We start from the raw sequence: 20218 nt of genomic DNA, 5'->3' as shown, positions 1-20218 counted from the left end.
GTATGTTGAGATTTAATTATCCGATCATACATGCAAATATTGGCTTAGTCTAAACAATAATGCAATTCTACATTTGATCAAAAAGAAATCAAGGACAATTTAGGTGAATACATACCACAAGCATCAATTGCAAGAACTTGATCAGAAGGATGGCCGACTTTGCCAATGCCTGCAGCATTTTCTGCATATACACGGAATTCGTAGATAAGTCCAGCACTGATATTTGTGACCTTCATGTGTGTTGTACGAATAACGGTCTTGTTAACTTTCTGCCATAAAATGCTGTTTCTATCTTTCATTTCTAAGTGATATCCAATCACATGGCTGCCACCATCAGAAACTGGCTCATGCCAGCCCACTGTTATACTCTCCCTGGTGACATTAGTTACCCATGGAGTTGATGGAGCTCCAGGTGTTGCTAGAAAATATAGTTAATATACAGTTAACAGTGTAAATAGATAAAATGAACAATAATCATGATATTCTTTGCTATGCTCAATAATCATGTTATTGCTCAATAAGTAAGCAACTTACTGTATGGTAATTTGACTGTGACACATGTGGAGTCAATATGGTCACTGATTCCAAAGCGGTTCTCGGCTTTGATGCGGAACTGGTATTCCTCTCCAGTAATCAGCTTCATGACTTTGATTATACTTCTTGCTGCAGTAGCAGACACTTCTGACCAAGCAGCAGTGCTGGTTTCTCTTTTCAAAACAATATAATTTGTTACGTGACTGCCACCATCATAAGTTGGTGGTTGCCATCTCAGTGTTACACTATCTTCAGTAACATCACTAATATTTACAGGGCCTATTGGAGGTCCAGGTCTGTCAAGCACAACGATATTAACAAATGACTTTGTCGTTCCACTGGAGTTGGCAGCAGTAATATCATATCGACCAGCATCACCAGCAACACTTTCTTTCAGGTTCACAATCATGCTTTCGGCAGTCATTTCAGTATTAAATCTCATGGTTGACTTCACACAAATGCCATCTTTGGACCAAGATACTTTTGGCTGTGGCTTGCCAGATATTGGGATTTCAAATTTTAGGTTGGATCCAGCTCTAACATACACAGTGTGGTGTGAGAAGTTCTTCATGTCAATTTCAGGTGACTCTGAAAATAATTAAAAAAAATAGTGGTTTTGGTTCATTGAATAAATCATAATGCCCAAAAATGCTACTGGAGCTAAAGAAAACGTACACTTTTTGGTTTCAAGTAATCACATAAATTATGACTGTTCATACTACAGAATTTCATCATTATAATATTAATAATAATTACCGAGTTGTTCTTTAACTGTTACTGGTAGAAGCATTTCCTTTGGATCACTGAGGCCAGCTTGATTTTCAGCAGATACTCTGAAGAAATAGTCAACATTTTCTTTCAAACCATGTATAACATGGTGTGTGGTCTTCACAACTGCACATTTAACCCACTTTTGCTGGCCTTTTTCAAGAGCTTCTATAAGGTAGTTTGTGATCCTACTGCCTCCATCATGTTCTGGCTTCAACCAAGTAAGTGAAACACTGTCTTTGGTGACATTTATAACTCCAAGTCGCTCAGGTGTACTTGGTTTTTCTGAAAAAAATATAATGTTACTTTTCAGCTTATCAATGTCAGATACACTTTCGAGATTTTAATATATGTTGCCTCAATTAAGAATACTGATAATAACAGAACAAATTAACAAGTAGAATACTTAAAACATTTTTCTCTGCTCATTTTTATTTTGTATGCTATTTCCTTTGGTTTCCTTCCTTAAATCTCCCCATACCGTGAACCATGTCCAACTTGAGAATGCAAACAGGAAACTTGATATTTGATATTTTTATACTTACTTCTACAAATTGCACAACAAAATTGGTTGACCTACTCTCAAATATTTTCTTCCTCCCTTTTGGTTGCACCTCACATCCACTTGACATCTCCACCAAATGAACTGCTCAAGATTGAGAGTGAATCATATCAGGAATGAGAAGAGAGAATCTATATCCTACACTCTGTGGCACAAGGGGTAGAAATTGGACCTCATTGTGCCCGTTTTAATTCCATGCCTGAAAGATGTCTAGCCTGATATGAGGTCAGGCCTTTTTTCAGGCGTCCCTGGCAGTCGCCAAAAACCGTATTAGGCCCCTTATAAATGTAAATGAGATTTTCTAATGCCACCTCTGGGAAATTGGATATCACACAGCGGACCCAGCGTTGGAATTGCTCCACTCGATTATTCAGTGACTGCTGGGGTCTAAGCAGTGACTGCCGACAAATGGTAAGATTTTAAAACAAAAAATTGATAAAATGTTGCTGTGGAGCCAGGAGGAGCAGGAGTGCCCCTGCTGATTCCATAGTATCCAAGCCACCTCCCCCGCCCCCCCCGACCCCTCATGCCGTTCACCCTCTTCCCTCCCAGGACTTACCTTCGGGCTGCTGCCAGCAAGCTAAGTGGTCCGGCATTCATTTTATTCAAATGGGTGAGTGTCTATGGAGGCGCGACAAGAGCCGGCAGCTCACCCAATTAATATTAATGAGGTCCAAGGCCCAATTTCAAGGCCATCTTGGGCCTCCTGGTTCGTGTGCATGTTGTGGCCACATCGCCGCATTCATGGCCAAAACTAGGCACAGACAAATTTCTACCCCGATGTGTCACTGCAATTAATATGCTAACCCATATTTATTTGTAAGTAATAATTCTCAATTTTTGTTTTTCTTATACCATACACCATTCCGCTATAAAAGAGCAGCTGGCCCATTCTAACCCTATGAACTGTAAAAATAAGTAGAAGGTAGTTGAGAGCTGCCCAGGTTAATCATTCCCACCTTTTGAGAAATAGCATATTTCTCTTTATAACCATATACAAATGGCTCAGCTGAAATTGCTAACTCGGCCTATAAGAAATTATGCAAAGATTTATTGTTAATTCTGTGATGTAACACGCTAGAACATCAATGCAATATGGTTATGCCCCATAGTTAGGTATTATAGTTCAATAACTGTTAATGAAAATGTTCAAAAGATTGTAAGAAATTGATAAATTACCTGTCACTTTAACACCCTCCTTGCTCTCAATGGGTACACCAACACCAAACTCATTTTCTCCCCGGACACGGAAGTAGTAAATGCTGCCTTCTTGTAAGTTACTAACTTTGTAAGTAAGACGTTGACAGTTGCTTGTTACAGTGACCCATGCCTTCTTACTAGCTTCACGTTTTTCAATATGATAATTCTTCACACGAGCACCACCTTCATTTTCTGGTACATCCCAGGCTAGCATTACAGATTCTTTGGTAACTTCTTTTGCAATAATAGTGCCAGGAGGTCCAGGGGAATCCAGGACCTTGACAACTAGAGTTAGTGTGGCAGTAGCTAATATATTCTGCAATGTTAATGTGTATTTACCACAGTCATTTCTTGTTGCTTTCTCTATTGTTAAAGATGTACTTGAATCAGTAGTATCAATACTTCCTCTTGCACGGAGATCTACATCAGGTTTGCTCCACATTATATTGGGTACTGGTTTTCCTCTAAAAGGTACAGTTAATGTAAAGGAACTTCCAGCCTTGACAATCAAAGTTTTGCGCATTTCATTATCAAGATCAAATGCAGGCTCCTCTTCTCTTTCTTTTGCAATTTGTGGGTCAGATATTTCACTTGGATCACTAACACCAACTTTGTTAATAGATCGTACACAGAAAAGATACTCTGTTCCAGATGTAAGTCCAAGTACTGTATATTCTGTGCCTCTCAAATTCTGAACTGCTGTTGTCCATTCAGTGTCTTCAGACTTTTTATACTCTACAGTGTATCCAGTGACAGGCGCTCCACCATCAAACAGCGGCTTTTTCCAGCCAACAGTAATGCTTGTCTTTGCTGAGTCAATAATTTTTGGTTTGGATGGAGGAGAAGGTATGAAAACTGGATCTTCTGCACGGATCAATACCGACGATTCACTTGGAGGACCAACACCGGCAGCATTTTCTGCCTGCACACGATATTCATATTCAGCACCTTCACGTAGCCCTGTTGCTTTTACTCTTAGATCATACACAGGTTTCTTAGTAACTCGAACCCAGCGTAAACCATTCTTTTCGCGCTTCTCAATAATGTATCCAGCAATTGGATTTCCACCATCACTGTCAGGTCTTTCCCAGCAGATAGTCATGGTATTCTTTGTGACATTGGTAATTTCTATAGATTTTGGTGCACTGGGAATTGTGAATGGATCCATGGCTTTTACAGGTTCACTTTCTAAAACTTCACCAACGCCATACTTATTCACTCCCATCACTCTGAAAACATACTCGTTGCCTTTAAGCAGTTTAGTTACTTTACAGGATGTTGTTTGTAAGTCAGTTGTTACACAGGTCCAAGCAATACGACTTGTTTCACGCTTTTCTACAATATAGTGATCAATTTCTGCTCCTCCATTCTCTTGAGGTGGTGCCCATGACAGTGAACACTTTTCTGCGGTACGGCCAGTTATTTCCAAAGGACCAGCAGGTGGACCTGGTCTATCAAGTACCTTGCAGTTAATAGCCAGGGATCTTGTTCCTGCAACATTCTGCAATGTTACAACATATTGCCCTGAGTCTCGCCTAATACAGTCCTTAATGACAATTGCAGTGTTGTTGTCAGTTGACTGGATTTCAACTCTAGCTTGTCCTTCAAGCTCCTTACCATCCTTTGTCCATGATATCACTGGAAGAGGACGACCTGCAATATCTGCATTAACCTTGACAGTGTCACCAGCCCTAGCAACAACCTCTTTAAATTTGGCATCCATCATAATTCTTGGGGCTTCCATATCATCCTTTACAGTAATGGGACCTGTTGATTCAGATGGTTCACTGAATAAACCTGCAGCATTCTTTGCAATAACATGGAACTCATAGCGCTGATCTTCATTAAGACCAGTAACATCAAAATATGTTTCTTGGACGTTAGTAAAATTACACTTAAGCCAGCGTCCATCGGGTAGCTCCCTGCATTCAACAATATAACCAGTAACTTTAGCACCACCATCATATTCCGGCTTGGTCCAAGATAGTGAAACAGAGGTTCTGGTAATATATGTTACTTCAGGTTGACCTGGATGATCACATGGGTCCCTTGCTGCAACAGCTTCAGAAACCTTACTGCTTTTACCAATACCAGCAATGTTCTCGGCATACACACGATACTCATATACTAGACCTTCTTCAAGGCCAGTTACTTTCATTTTTGTGTCAATTATAGGACCTCGATTCATCTTTGTCCACAAGATACTGCTTCTTTCTTTGCATTCCAGGTGGTACCCAACAATTTTGGAACCTCCATCAATAACTGGTTCGTTCCACTTTACAATCATATAACCTTTGGTAGCATGTGCAACAATAGGAGTTGAAGGAGGACCAGGTGGTTTAAATGGATACTCTGCAACAATAGCAGAAGATTCACTATAGTGGCTCTTGCCATATCGGTTTTCTGCATAAACACGGAACTGGTATTCGCATTTTGCTGTAAGACGTGAGACCTTAATTGATGTTCTTGCTACAGTAGCAGAAACAGTTTCCCATGCTGTTGTAGTAGTGTCTCTCTTTTCAACAATATAATTGTTAATTTGGCAGCCACCATCATACTCTGGTGCCTTCCAAGATATAGTTATATTATCAGAACTGACTTCATCAATATGAATAGAACCAGGTGGTCCAGGTTTGTCAAGAACAATAATGGTAATTAAGAAGGTTTTTGATCCTGTACTATTGGAAACAGTTACTTCATATTTTCCAACATCTTCCTTTAAGGCTTCCTTGATGCTCAGAAGTGTTGATGTTGTTGATGTCTGAATATTTATTCGTGTTGTCTGTTTCAAAGCCTGGCCATCTTTCTTCCAGGTCACAGTTGGCAAAGGTCTTCCTCTAAATGGTATATCAATCTTGATGTCATCACCAGCCTTTACACTAAAACTGTTGAAAAGAAGCTCAACAGATGGCTCAATTTCAACATCTTTTGCAATCACTGGTACTCCCAACTGTCTTGGATCACTCTTTCCTTTCTCATTCACAGCTTTTACACGAAAGGTGTATTCCTCACCTGTGGTTAGTCCTTTCACTGTTGTCTCTAGTGCTTTTACTTGAGCACATGAAATCCATTTTTCACTTCCTTTCGTCTGCATTTCAACAATGTAGGAAGTTATTTTGCTACCTCCATCATACTCAGGTTTCTCCCAGGTAAGTGTTGCACTATTTCGTGTTATATCTACCAATGTCACTTTGCCAGGAGGTAAGGGTATCTCAGATGCTTTAATGGGCTCAGCAGTCTCTGCTGGCAAGCCTATTCCATACTCATTGACTGCCATTACACGGAATAAATAAATACCGCCTTCTTGAAGTGAATCAATTTTGAATGTGTTTTTAGTACAATTGTTGGTAACAGCAGCATAAGCCTTTCTGGTAGACTCACGTTTTTCAACAATGTAATTAGTGATTTTTGCACCACCATCAATAAGAGGTGGTTCCCATGATATAGTCACTGAATCTTTCTTCACTTCTTTTATGTGTAGGTTCACAGGAGTACTTGGTGAATCAAGTACTCTGACGTTAACAAAAGCAGATTTAATACCACTGTTATTTTCCAAAGTCAAATTATACTTGCCACTGTGAAATCTGTTAACATTATCGACAACCAACATGGTGTAAGAGCTTGTAACTTCAATCTGGGCTCGCTCACTTAGAGCACCTTCAGCTTTTTCCCATTTTACTTCAGGCTCAGGTCTGCCTTTAATAGGAACAAATAATCTCAAAGTACCACCAGCACGTACAGTCACAACCTTTCTGAGATTAGCATCTAGCTCAATTTCTGGTGGCTCAAGCTTATCAGCTGCAATTACAGTACCAGAAACACTAGCAGGTTCTCCTACTCCTTCTGAATTAATGGCACAGATACGGATGTTATACTCAATATTCTCCTTCAAGTCTGCTACTGTGAAATGTGTTGATTGCACACCTGTTGGAGGCGTGCATGTGATCCAGTCATCACTATTAGTTTCTTTCATCTCTACAGTATAACCCTTAATTTTAGCTCCACCATCATAAATTGGCTTGCCCCATGCAAGGGCTACTGTTGAACTTGTTGTGTCTGCCACCTTTGGATTGTTTGGTGGACCAGGAACATATACTACATCACAAGCTCTGTAGAAAGTGGATGGCTCACTTAGATCACCTACACCAGCAGCATTTTCAGCAGATACACGGAATTCGTAGAAATGACCTTCTGTTAAACCAGTAGCTCTAAACCTTAAATCACTCAACCTCTTTTTATTGCACTTTGTCCATCTAACTCCATCTTTGTCTCGCTTCTCCAGTATATAACCTTCAATTTCAGTTCCGCCATCATCATCAGGGTGCCCCCATGTCACAACCATAGAGTCTTTAGTAATAGTTGTAACCTCAGGCACTGTTGGTGCACTCGGTGTATGGAATGGGTTTTTAGCCACAATTGGCTCAGATTCCAGTGGTTCACCAATTCCATATTTGTTTACTGCCATTACACGGAATATATACTCATTACCCGGAAGAAGTTTGGTTACTTTGTGACTAATAGCTTGCACATTAGGTGCTACTTGTGTCCATGAAAGTCTGGAAGTTTCTCTCTTTTCTATTATGTAGTGAGAAATATTGGCACCGCCATCCTGAGAAGGTGGGTTCCAAGCCAAGTAGCACTTTTCAGCAGTTACACCAGAAACCGTCAAAACACCTTCAGGAGGACCAGGCCTATCAAGGACCTTAACAGTTATTGGAATAGATTTTGTTCCACCTACATTACTGAGCTTAAGTACATAGTGTCCTCCATCAATTCGTATACAGTCCTTGACAGTCAGACTAGTTTTTTGAATGGTAGATTTAGTCTCCATTCTGGCAACATTTGCTTCAATATCTTTGCCATCTTTGATCCATGTTACATCAGGTACAGGTTTACCATAGATGTCAGCCTCCAGTACAAAGCTGTCCCCTGCATTAACAACTATTACATCTTTGTACTTAGGGTCCATGGAAGCTCTTGGAGCTTCAATTTCATCTGTTGCTGTAATTGGTCCAGTGCTTTCAGATGGTTCACTGAAAATACCAGCTGCATTTCTCGCAATTGCTCTAAATTCATATCTTGCATCTTCAGTTAATCCAGTAATAGTAAATTCAGTGTCAATTATGTTGGTAAAACTAGCTTTCATCCAGCGGCCATCAGGAAGTTCTTTCTTTTCTACCACGTATCCAGTAATTTTGCTACCACCATCATACTGAGGTTTTTTCCATTGTAGAGTAACATAATTTCTTGTGATGACAACAGCATCAGGATGGCCAGGAGGATCACAAGGATCACGGGCTACATAACATTCAGACACCTTGCTAGATTTACCAGTGCCAACAATATTCTCTGCATAAACTCTGAACTCATATTCAATACCTTCTTCTAGATTATTACACTTGTAATGGGTATCTTGAATAATTGTTTTGTTCAATTTTGTCCAAAGAATACTGTTCCTTTCTTTGCGTTCAAGATGGTAACCCAAAATGTTACTTCCACCATCAATCACTGGTTCATTCCATTGTACATACATGGTGTCCTTTGTAGCAGCTGACACAAATGGAGTGCCTGGTGGACCAGGTTGTTTGTATGGGTACTGTGCAATGACTGCTGTAGAATCTAAAGATGAACTCTTTCCATATCTATTTTCAGCAAAGATTCTGAACTGATATTCAGATCCTGTGGTAAGTTTACTAACTTTAATAGTTGTTCTTGCCACAGTTGCAGACACCAGCTGCCAAGCAGTAGTAGTTGTGTCCCGCTTTTCAACAATGTAGTTGTTAATTTGACAGCCTCCAGTATACGCTGGTGGATCCCATGATATTATGACAAAATCAGCACTAACTTCATCAAATCGTAATGGTCCAACTGGAGGACCTGGCTTATCAAGCACAATAATGCCAATCTCTTCTGTTACTGTCCCGGCACTGTTTGAAGCACTTACTGAATACTTCCCATAGTCATCTCTGTGACTTTCTTTAATAAAAAGGATTGTTGCTGTTGCTGCTTCCTCCACATTAACTCTTGTTGTCTGTTTTAGTGTCTGTCCATTCTTCATCCATATAATCTTAGGTTCAGGACGACCAATAAATGGAACCTCAACCTTTAGGTTCTCCCCGGCCTGGACACTATATGTGTTGAACATGAGTCTGAATTCAGGAGCAATACTTTGATCTTTAGCTATCACTGGCACAGCCAAGAGTCTAGGATCACTTTTTCCTTTCTCATTGAAAGCAATTACACGGAAGAGATATTCCTGCCCTGAACTGAGACCAGAAATTACTGCATCACATGTCTTGGATTGGGTAACAACACTCCATTGGTCAGATCCTTTAGGCTGCATTTCAACCAAGTATCCCATGATTTTGCTACCTCCATCATGTTCAGGCTTCTCCCAAATTAGAGACACACTCTTTTGAGTGACATCAACAAGGGTGATTTTTCCTGGTGGTAAAGGTGGCTCAGATGTCTTTACAGCATCCATAGTCTCAACAGGTATACCAACACCAAACTCATTCTCTGCCATCACTCGGAAGTAATAAATAGCTCCTTCAGTAAGATTCTCAGCTTTGAAACTGCACTTGTTACATTTAGCAGTTATATTAGCATAAGCTTTTCTGGTTGATTCTCGCTTATCAATAACATAGTTTTTAATCTTTGCACCTCCATCAATAATGGGTGGTTCCCACAGTAATGTAACTGATTCTTTCCTTATATCCTTTACAGTTAAATTTTGTGGAGCTCCAGGTGTGTCAAGAACTTTTACTGTAACAAATGCAGACTTAGTACCACTGCTGTTCACCAAAGTCAGAATATATTTCCCAGCATCATTTCTATCACAATTGTCTATTGTTACTTGAGTATAATTTAGGCCCTTTTCTACTTGAGACTTTTCAGGTAGTTCGCCCTCATCCTTTGACCAGCTGATCTCAGGACTTGGTCTACCTTTAAATGGTATAAAGATTCTGACAGTATTACCAGCTCTGACTGTGATTCCTTTTCTTAACTCTGCTGGAAGTTCAATTTCAGCTGCTTCAAGTTTATCTTCTGGTTTAACTGTACCGGGTACTGATGCTGGCTCACCAACTCCAACCTTGTTGATGGCACATACACGAATGTTGCATTCCTGATGTTCAGTAAGTTTTCCAATTTCAAAGCGGGTGACTTGTAGTCCAGATTGTGGCGTGCACATCGCCCAGTCTTCCTCATCCGCTTTGCGGATTTCTACTATGTATCCTTGAATGTCACTGCCACCATCATAAATTGGTTTTCCCCAAACAAGCACAATCGAATTTTTTGTAGTGTCTGCAACGTGTGGATTTGCTGGTGGCCCAGGTTTGTAAACAGGATCACATGCTTTATAGAAATTTGTTAGCTGACTTGGTTCACCAATTCCAGCAGCATTTTCAGCAGATAATCTAAATTCATATTCATGGTCTTCTGCGAGTCCTGTGACTCTGAAGCGCAAATCTGTTACTCTATGCTTGTTGCACTTTATCCATCTGATTCCAGTCCTGTCCCTCTTCTCTACAATATAACCTATAATGTCACTACCGCCATTGTTATCTGGTCTATTCCAGCAGACAGTCATTGAGTCTTTTGCAATATTGGTCACTTCCAAAGATTTTGGTGGACTAGGAGGTACAAATGGGTTCTTCATTAGAATGGGTGCAGACTCCAAGGGTTCACCAACACCAAACTTGTTGACAGCCATTATACGGAAGATATATTCATTACCTTCCAAAAGCTTGGTAACTTTATGCATAGTAGCTTTGACATCTGAACTCACAACAGTCCAAGCAAGGCGACTAGTTTCTCTTTTCTCAATAATATAGTGTGAAATATCACTTCCACCATCATGTTGTGGTGAGCCCCAAGATAATGAACACTTTTCAGCAGTCACACCAGTAACTTGGATTGGACCTGCTGGAGGTCCTGGTCTGTCCAACACTTTTACATTGATAGGAACAGATTTTGTACCAGCCACATTAGAAGCTTGAAGAATGTACTGCCCACCATCCACTCTGATTGCATCCTTAACAAGAAGTAAAGCTTTGAAATCAGAATTTTTAACCTCAAGTCTTGCCGATTCTTCAACTTCTTTTTCACCTTTGAACCACTGGATAATGGGCAGTGGTTTGCCATGAACATCAGCATCTAGCTTAAGTGCATCACCTGCATTAACCACTATTGTGTCTCTGTATTTTGGATCCATAGATATTCTAGGTGGTTCAACTTCATCCTTTGCAGTGATTGGCCCTGTGTTATCAGATGGTTTGCTAATTGTACCTGCAGCATTCTTAGCGATAACCCTGAAGTCATACTTTTCATCTTCAGTGAGACCAGTTACAGTGAATTGAGTCTCAATGACATTTGTAAAGCTTGCCTTCATCCAGCGACCCTCAGGTAAATCACGCTTCTCTACCAAATATCCAGTAATGATGCTGCCACCATCGTATTCTGGCTTTGTCCATTGAAGTGATATTGAGTTCCTGGTTACGATAATGGCTTCCGGACAACCTGGAGGATCACATGGATCACGAGCAACATAGCATTCAGACACTTTGCTGGGTTTTCCAATACCAACAATATTTTCAGCATATACTTTGAATTCATATTCAATGCCTTCTTCAAGTCCTGTGGTCTTAAATCTTGTGTCCTGTATAATGGTTCTATTGATTTTTGTCCAAAGAATACTGTTTCTTTCTTTGCGCTCAAGATGATATCCCAAGATTTTGCTACCTCCGTCATTAATTGGTTCATGCCACTGCACCTCCATGCTGTCCTTAGTAACAGTTGCAACGAATGGTGTACCTGGTGGGCCAGGCTCTTTAAATGGATACTGTGCTAAAACTGCCTCAGAATCCAAAGCAAAACTTCTACCATACCTATTTTCGGCGAATATTCTAAACTGATATTCTGCTCCAGTTTTAAGTTTGGTTATCTTTAGACTTGTTCTAGCAATTGTAGCTGAAACAATCTCCCAGTTTATGGTAGTTGTATCTCTCCTCTCAACTACATAGTTAGTAATCTGACAGCCACCAGTAAAGCTTGGTGGATCCCATGAAATTGCGATGCTTTCAGCACTAACTGTGTCAAACCTTACAGGACCACTTGGTGGACCAGGCTTATCAAGTGTTATTATTTCAATAGATGCTGCCTTTTGTCCAACAACATTAACTACAGTGATACCGTACAATCCACTATCATCTCTAGTTGATTCCTTGATGCTTAGTACTGTATTGTCAGAATCAATAACATTGACTCTAGTTGTCTGCTTGAGTGGCTGACCATCCTTTGTCCAAGTAATTGTTGGTTTAGGACGTCCAGCTATAGGGATCTCAACTTTTAAGTCATGTCCTACCTGTACACTATAACTACTAAATGCTGGTCGGACATCTGGTTCAATCACTAGATCTTTAGCAACCACTGGCACTGCAAGAGTTCTTGGGTCACTCTTGCCTTTTTCATTTACTGCCATGACTCTAAACAGATACTCCTCTCCTTGTATCAGGCTATTGATTATTGCCTCAAGTGATTTTACATGAGCACATGCTAACCATTTTTCACTTCCTTTAGTTTGCATTTCTACAATATACTGGATAATCTTGCTACCACCATCATGTTCCGGTTTCTCCCACGTAAGGGACACAGACTTTCTTGTCACATCAACCACTGTTATTTTTCCTGGAGGCTGTGGCACCTCAGATATTTTAACTGGGTCAAGAGTTTCTGCAGGTAATCCAATTCCATGCTCGTTTTCAGCAGTTACTCTAAAATAATAATTGCAACCTTCCTGAAGTTGTTCTATCTTAAAAGAAGTCTTGTGACAGTTGGTGATAACAGCTGAGTAGGCTTTCCTTGTAGATTCTCGCTTTTCTACGATGAAATTCTTAATTTTAGCACCTCCATCCAACAGAGGATGTTCCCAGGATAAGGTGACACTATCCTTTGTTATCTCCTTTATTTTAAGATTAACTGGTGGGCTTGGTGTATCAAGGACTCTCACAGTAATGAAGGCAGATTTTGTTCCGCTACTGTTTTCTAAATTTAATATGTATTTGCCAGAGTCATATCTGTTAACATTATCAATTACAAGTAATGTATAACTTTCAGAAACTTCAATCTGTGCGGTGTCCCTTATTTCACCATCTGCCTTGGTCCATTTCACTTCTGGAGCAGGACGCCCTCTGATAGGAACAAATAATCTCAATGAACAACTAGCTCTGACATTAATAACCTTCCTTAAATCAGCATCAAGGTCAAGATCTGGGGTTTCTAATTTATCCTCCAAAAGGACAGTGCCAGGAATGTCAGCATGTTCACCAACTCCAGCCTTGTTGACAGCACAGACACGGAACTTGTATTCATGCTTTTCCACCAATTTATCCATTTCAAATTGGGTCTGCTTAATGCCACTTGCTGGAGTGCACATTATCCATTCATCAGTACTTATGTCACACATCTCTACAAGGTACCCTTGGATTTCACATCCACCATCATAAATGGGTTTTCCCCATGAAAGGAAAACAGAAGATCTTGTAAAATCAGTTACTTTAGGATTGTTGGGTGGTCCAGGTTTGTAGATAGGGTCAGATGCCTTGTAGAAAATGGAGCATGGACTTGGTTCACTGACACCAGCAGCATTCTCAGCAGATACCCTAAATTCATAATTGTGGTTTTCAACAAGTCCAGTTGCCCTGAAACGTAGTTCACTAACCAGCCGTTTGTTACACCTTGTCCATCTTATGCCCTCCTTGTCACGTTTTTCCAAAATGTAACCATGAATTTCACTACCACCATCGGATGCAGGTCTTTCCCATACAACAATCATTGAGTCCTTTGTGACAGCGGTAACCTCAGGTGCTTTTGGTGCATCAGGGCGTACAAATGGATTCTTTGCTATTACTGGATCAGATTCAAGTGCCTCACCTACACCATATTTGTTTACACCCATAACACGGAAGATATATTCATTTCCTTCCAGGAGTTTGGTAACTTTGCAACTCAGAGTCTGTACATTAGACTCAACTACTGTCCAAACCAAACGACTTGTTTCTCTTTTTTCAATAATGTAATGTGAAACATCACTGCCACCATCTTGTTTTGGTGGCTTCCAGTTTAATGTGCATTTCTCAGTATTTACTCCAGTTATAGCAATTGGCCCTTCTGGTGGTCCTGGTCTGTCTAGCACCTTCACATTAACAGCAACAGACTTTTGACCAGCTACATTCTTTACCAACAGGGTATACTGGCCACTGTCTACACGAATAGTTTCCTTGACAGTCAGAATTGTGTTAAAGTCTGTACTTTTAATTTCAAGCCTAGCTGTATTTGCAAGTTCTTTCTCTACTTTCATCCACTGGATTGTAGGTATTGGTTTGCCATAAACATCAGCTTCAATTTTGAATGATTCACCTGCATGTACTACAATAGCTTCCCTATATTGTGGATCCATGCTAATTCGAGGTGGGTCTACTTCATCTCTAACAGTAATTGGACCAGTGGATTCAGATGGTTCACTGAATACACTAGCTGCGTTTCTAGCAATTACCCTGAATTCATATCTCTGGTCCTCTACTAAGCCAGTTACAGCAAACTGGGTATCAATGACATTAGTAAAGCTGGCCTTCATCCAACGACCATCTGGAAGTTCTTTCTTTTCAACAATGTAGCCAGTGACTTTGCTGCCACCGTCATATTCAGGTTTGGTCCACTGCAGTGTCACTGCATTTCTAGTGACAATTAGAGCTTCAGGACGACCAGGAGGATCACAAGGATCTCTAGCTGCTACACATTCAGATACTTTGCTAGGTTTGCCAATGCCAACAATATTCTCACCGTACACTCTATATTCATATTCAATGCCCTCCTCAAGATTAATGGACTTTAATTTAGTATCAGAAATAATTGACTTGTTCAGTTTGACCCATAAGATGCTGTTTCTTTCTTTACGTTCAAGATGGTAACCTAGAATCTTGCTGCCACCATCATTGACAGGTTCATTCCATTGTACTACCATGCTGTCCTTTGAAACATTTATTATGAAAGGAGTACCAGGTGGACCAGGGGTCTTGTAAGGGTATTGTGCCACAACAGATTCAGAAGTAAGATAACTGCTCTTTCCATATCTATTTTCAGCTGCAATTCTGAATTGATATTCGGTACCAGTCTTTAAACGTGCAGCTTTGATAGTTATTCGGGCAACAGTAGCAGAAACAATCTGCCAGACAGTTGTTGAAGTGTCTCTCTTTTCGACAATATAATTACTGATTTGACAGCCACCATCATATTCTGGTGGTTTCCATGATATAATGATATTGTCTGCAGTAACCTCATCAATTTTGACTGGTCCAGTTGGAGGCCCAGGCTTGTCTAAAACAACAATACTAAGATTTTGAGATGCTTCACCAGCAGTATTTGTAAGTTTTATATTGTACTGACCAACATCTTCACGACAGGCCTCCTTGATAATCAGAACTGCTTTATTATCTTTGCTCTCAGCATTAATCCTTGTTGTTTGTTTTAATAACTGATTATCTTTCAGCCAAGATACTGTTGGTATAGGGCGTCCAATAAATGGTACATCAACTTTTAAATCTTCTCCTGCTAGGACACTGAATGTGGTAAATAGAAGCTTAAAAGCAGGAGCAATCACAAGATCCTTTGCAATTACAGGGACTCCCAGCTGTCGAGGTTCACTGACACCTTTCTCATTTTGTGCTGATACTCGGAACATATACTCTTCACCTTGTGTCAAGCCTTTTATGGTGGCTTCAGTTACTTTCACGGTAGCACATGTTGTCCACTTTTCACTGCCTTTACTTTGCATTTCCACTATGTATCCTAAAATTCTGCTGCCTCCGTCATGCTCTGGTTTTTCCCATGACAAAGCTGCACTGTTTCTTGTCACATCCACAAGAGTTACTTTGCCTGGTGGAAGTGGTCTTTCTGATACTTTAACTGAGTCAGATGTCTCAACAGGAAGACCTATTCCATACTCATTTTCAGCTAGGACACGGAAGTAATAGTTACAACCTTCTTGTAAGTGATCCACCTTCCAGCTTGTCTTATGACAGTTGGCAATCACTGTAGAGTATGCTTTTCTTGTTGATTCTCTTTTCTCCACTATGTAATTCTTAATCTTGGAGCCACCATCAATGAGTGGGGGCTCCCAAGTAATTGTAACAGAGTCTTTGGAAACTTCCTTAATTTTAAGATTCTGTGCTGCTCCTGGGGTATCCAGAACTCTAACATTTACAAAAGCGGTCTTGCTGCCACCACTGTTCTCTACTGTTAAGACATATTTGCCACTATCAAATCGATTTACATTTGAAATGATAAGGAGAGTGTATGAGCTTGTAGTTTCAATTGAAGCTCTATCAAGGGGCTTCCCATCTTCCCTTGCCCATTTAATCTCAGGTGTTGGTCTTCCTCTAACTGTAACAAATAATCTCAAAGTGCAGCAAGCTCTTATAGATACCACTTTGCGCAAGTCTGCATCAAGCTCAATCTCGGGAGGCAATAACCTTTCTTCAGCTTTAGCTGTTCCAGGAATTTGTGCAGGCTCTCCAATACCTTCAGAGTTGATAGCGTATATGTGAACTTTGTACTCTTGGTTTTCTTTTAGATCAGTGATTGTGAATGATGTAGCCTTGAGTCCACTCTGTGGTGTTACAACTGTCCATTCATCTTCTTCAGGTAGACTTGTTTCAACCATGTAACCTGTAATTTCTGAGCCACCATCATAAATAGGTTTATTCCATGCAATAGTGATTGAAGATCTGCTGGTATCTAGCACTCTAGGGTTACCTGGTGGTCCAGGTTTGAATACAGTGTCAATTGCTTTGTAGTATGAGCTGGAAGAACTGGGTTGACTTACACCAGCAGCATTTTCAGCCATGATTCTGTATTCATATTCATGTCCTTCTGTGAGCCTACCAACTTTGTATCGTAAATCAGTGACTGTTCTTTTGTTACATTTAACCCAACGCATTCCTGTCCTGTCACGCCTCTCAACAATGTAGTTAGTAATTTCACTGCCACCATCAGAATCAGGATGTCCCCAACAAACCACCATTGAATCCTTTGTAATTGCTGTAACTTCAGGTGTCTTTGGTGGGCTAGGTGGTACAAATGGATTAACGGCAACAACAGGATCAGATTCTAATGGCTCACCAACCCCATATTTATTTACTGCCATAACACGGAAAATATATTCATTCCCTTGCAGAAGTTTGGTTATCTTTAATTTGGTTATTTGAACATCTGCAGCCACATTTGTCCACGCAAGTCTACTGGTTTCACGTTTTTCAACTACATAATGTTCAATCTTTGCACCACCATCATCTGGTGGTGGCAACCACGATATCACACATTTTTCTGCCGTGACGTTTGAAATTACTATAGGTCCTTCAGGAGGTCCTGGCCTATCCAAAATCTTGACGTTAAAAACATGCTGCGCTGATCCTCCAGGATTGGATGCAGTAAGTGTATAAGCACCACCATCTCTTCTTACACTGTCTTTGTGGATTAGAACAGTAGAGAAATCTGTCATCTTTACTTCTAGTTTTCCTGTTTCTTCAAGATCATTTCCATCTTTTGTCCAAACCATTGTTGGTGGTGGCTGTCCTCTAACATCTGCCTCAAGTTTGAAGTTTTCACCAGCTTTCAATAGTAAAACACTCCTGAATTTAGCATCAACCATTATTCTGGGTTCTTCAATGTCATCTCTGCATATTATTGCATCAGTAGGCTCAGATGGCTTGCTGACCGAACCAGCAGCATTTCGAGCTACTATGCGGAATTCATATGTGTCACCTTCATTAAGACCACTGACAGTAAACACAGTCTCTAGCACATTGCTAAAGTTTGCCTTAAGCCAGCGGCCATTAGGCAGATCTCTCTTTTCAACTGTGTAACCAGTTATCTTAAAGCCTCCATCATATTCTGGTTTTGTCCAGGTGAGTGTTACAGAATTTCTTGTAATGTTAAGTGGAACTGGTTTACCAGGAGGATCAATGGGGTCCAATGCATATACTGATTCTGATGGTTTACTTGGTTTACCTTTCCCAGCCATGTTTTCTGCTACAACACGGAATTCGTATGCAATGCCATCAGTAAGCCCAGCTGATTTAAATGTGGTGCCTACAACCAAAGTCTTACTTACAGTTTGCCACAGTATACTATTTCTTTCCTTTCTTTCAATGTGGTATCCCAAAATGGGACTTCCACCATCAGAAACAGGGTCATTCCAGGTGATAGACATTGAATCCTTATTAACAGCAATAACTTGTGGAGTTCCAGGAGGTCCAGGCACCTTAAATGGATATGCTGCAACAACAGCCTCTGAAACAATTGCAGGACCAGTACCATATCTGTTTTGAGCCTTAACTCGGAATTGGTATTCAGTTCCAGTAGTAAGGCGAGGAGCTTTAAATGTTGTACGTATTACAGTAGCTGCTAGCTCTACCCATGAAGTACTGTTGGTCTCACGCATTTCTACAATGTAATTGTTTATTGGCACTCCACCATCACTTTCAGGAGGCTCCCATGAAAACAAAAGGTAATCAGATGAAATTTCATCAAACTTAATTGGCCCTTTGGGGGGTCCAGGTATGTCATGAACCTGAACAGTGATGATGTCACTTACTTCACCAAGTATATTTCTAGCTGTTAGTGTAAACTTGCCACTATCATTTCTTATGCATTCATTGATGTTAAGTATGGTTGAGTTTGCTGTATTTTCAATATTTATTCTCTGTGTTTGCTTCAAAGGCTGGTCTTCCTTCTTCCATGTGACTGTTGGTTTTGGCCGACCAAGAACAGGGATATCAACTTTGATATTATCACCTGCCTTTGCAATCACAAGCTTCTGGTATATGCCACGCAGATCAAATTCTGGAAGCATTGTTTGTTCCTTGACAACAACGGGTCTGCTTTCTCGTGGATCACTCTTTCCAGCAGCATTTACTGCTGTGACTCGGAATGTATATTCTTCATTTTCATTAAGATTCTTTGCAACATAATCTAGTGCCTTTACAGTTGCCAGAGACAACCACTTTTCAGAATCTTTCTTCTGTGCCTCAAGTAGATACCCTGTAATCTTGCTACCGCCGTCATGTTCTGGTTTTGGCCAAGCTAGACTAACAGTATGCTTTGTTATATTCATAATATGCAGGCGTTCTGGAGGTGATGGGGCTTCAGATGCTCTTAAAGGATCTGCAGTCTCAGCTGGTTCACCTATGCCATATTCATTCTCTGCCATTACTCTGAAATAATACTCACATCCTTCTGACAAATTGACAATTCTGAGTGAACATTTCTGGCAATTGGTTGTGACGGTAGAGTATGCCTTCCGAGTTGATTCTCGTTTTTCTACAATGTAATTGGTTACCCGTGAACCACCATCAATCATTGGCGTATCCCATTGGATTGTAATGCTATCTTTTGTTACTTCTCTGGCTTTGAGATTTATAGGTGGTCCTGGTGAGTCTAGGACTCGCACATTTACAAAACCACTCTTTTTACCAGCAACATTTTCAAGACACATTGTGTACTTTCCAGCATCATATCTTGTGCAGTCAGGGATAAGCAGAAATGTGTATGAATCTGTGGTTTCTACAGTGGCACAGCCTTTAACAGGGATGTCTCCTTTAAACCATGTGACATCAGGAGTTGGACGTCCCTTGATTGGTACAAAAATGCGAATGGTTACTCCAGCTCTGACAACAAGAGTTCTTCTCAGCTCAGCATCTAACTCAAAATCAGGTCCTTGTTCACGCTCCTTAATTTCAATAACACCTTCAACTTGTGCAGGTTCACCAGCACCCTCTGCATTGAGGGCACTAACTCTGAAGTGGTATTTTTCTCCTGACTGAAGGTTAGCAACAACAAATTCAGTTATTCTGAGTGCGGTGCCTGTTGTGTCTTTTATCCAGTTCTCATCTCCTTCTTTCTTGTGTTCGACTATATAGCCAATAATGTCAAGGCCACCATCATAGTGGGGTTTTCCCCAAGTCAAACTAGCAGTAGTCTTTGTTGTGTCAACCACTCTTGGGTTAGAAGGCGGTCCAGGTACATCTGTATAAATTAAATGAAAAGAAAATAATATAGTTATATTTAAGTATGTCTATTTTCACAGAATAATTTACC

General features: G+C 40.4%; 1 protein-coding gene across 50 annotated transcripts in view; it reads right to left on the bottom strand.

The window, feature by feature from the left end:
- LOC147120302 (titin-like) overlaps window positions 1-20218 on the bottom strand; it is a 359546-nt gene that overhangs the window by 32132 nt on the left and 307196 nt on the right. For all 50 annotated transcript variants that reach the window (XM_085986008.1, XM_085986052.1, XM_085986054.1 and 47 more), the window contains 4 exons: window positions 3044-20146; window positions 1291-1587; window positions 535-1122; window positions 116-418 (listed from right to left, as the gene is read on the bottom strand). In XM_085986008.1, coding sequence (XP_085842134.1) covers window positions 116-418; window positions 535-1122; window positions 1291-1587; window positions 3044-20146 — 18291 coding nt within the window. The remainder of the gene's footprint in view (window positions 1-115; window positions 419-534; window positions 1123-1290; window positions 1588-3043; window positions 20147-20218) is intronic.

Source organism: Somniosus microcephalus, chromosome 4 (assembly GCF_052327205.1).
Source record: "Somniosus microcephalus isolate GS21.2 chromosome 4, FLI_Smic_1.0, whole genome shotgun sequence".
In the NCBI taxonomy this organism is placed as follows: domain Eukaryota; kingdom Metazoa; phylum Chordata; class Chondrichthyes; order Squaliformes; family Somniosidae; genus Somniosus; species Somniosus microcephalus.
The sequence above is the reverse complement of the archived record's forward strand: the minus strand, read 5'-3'. Positions and strand labels throughout refer to the sequence as shown.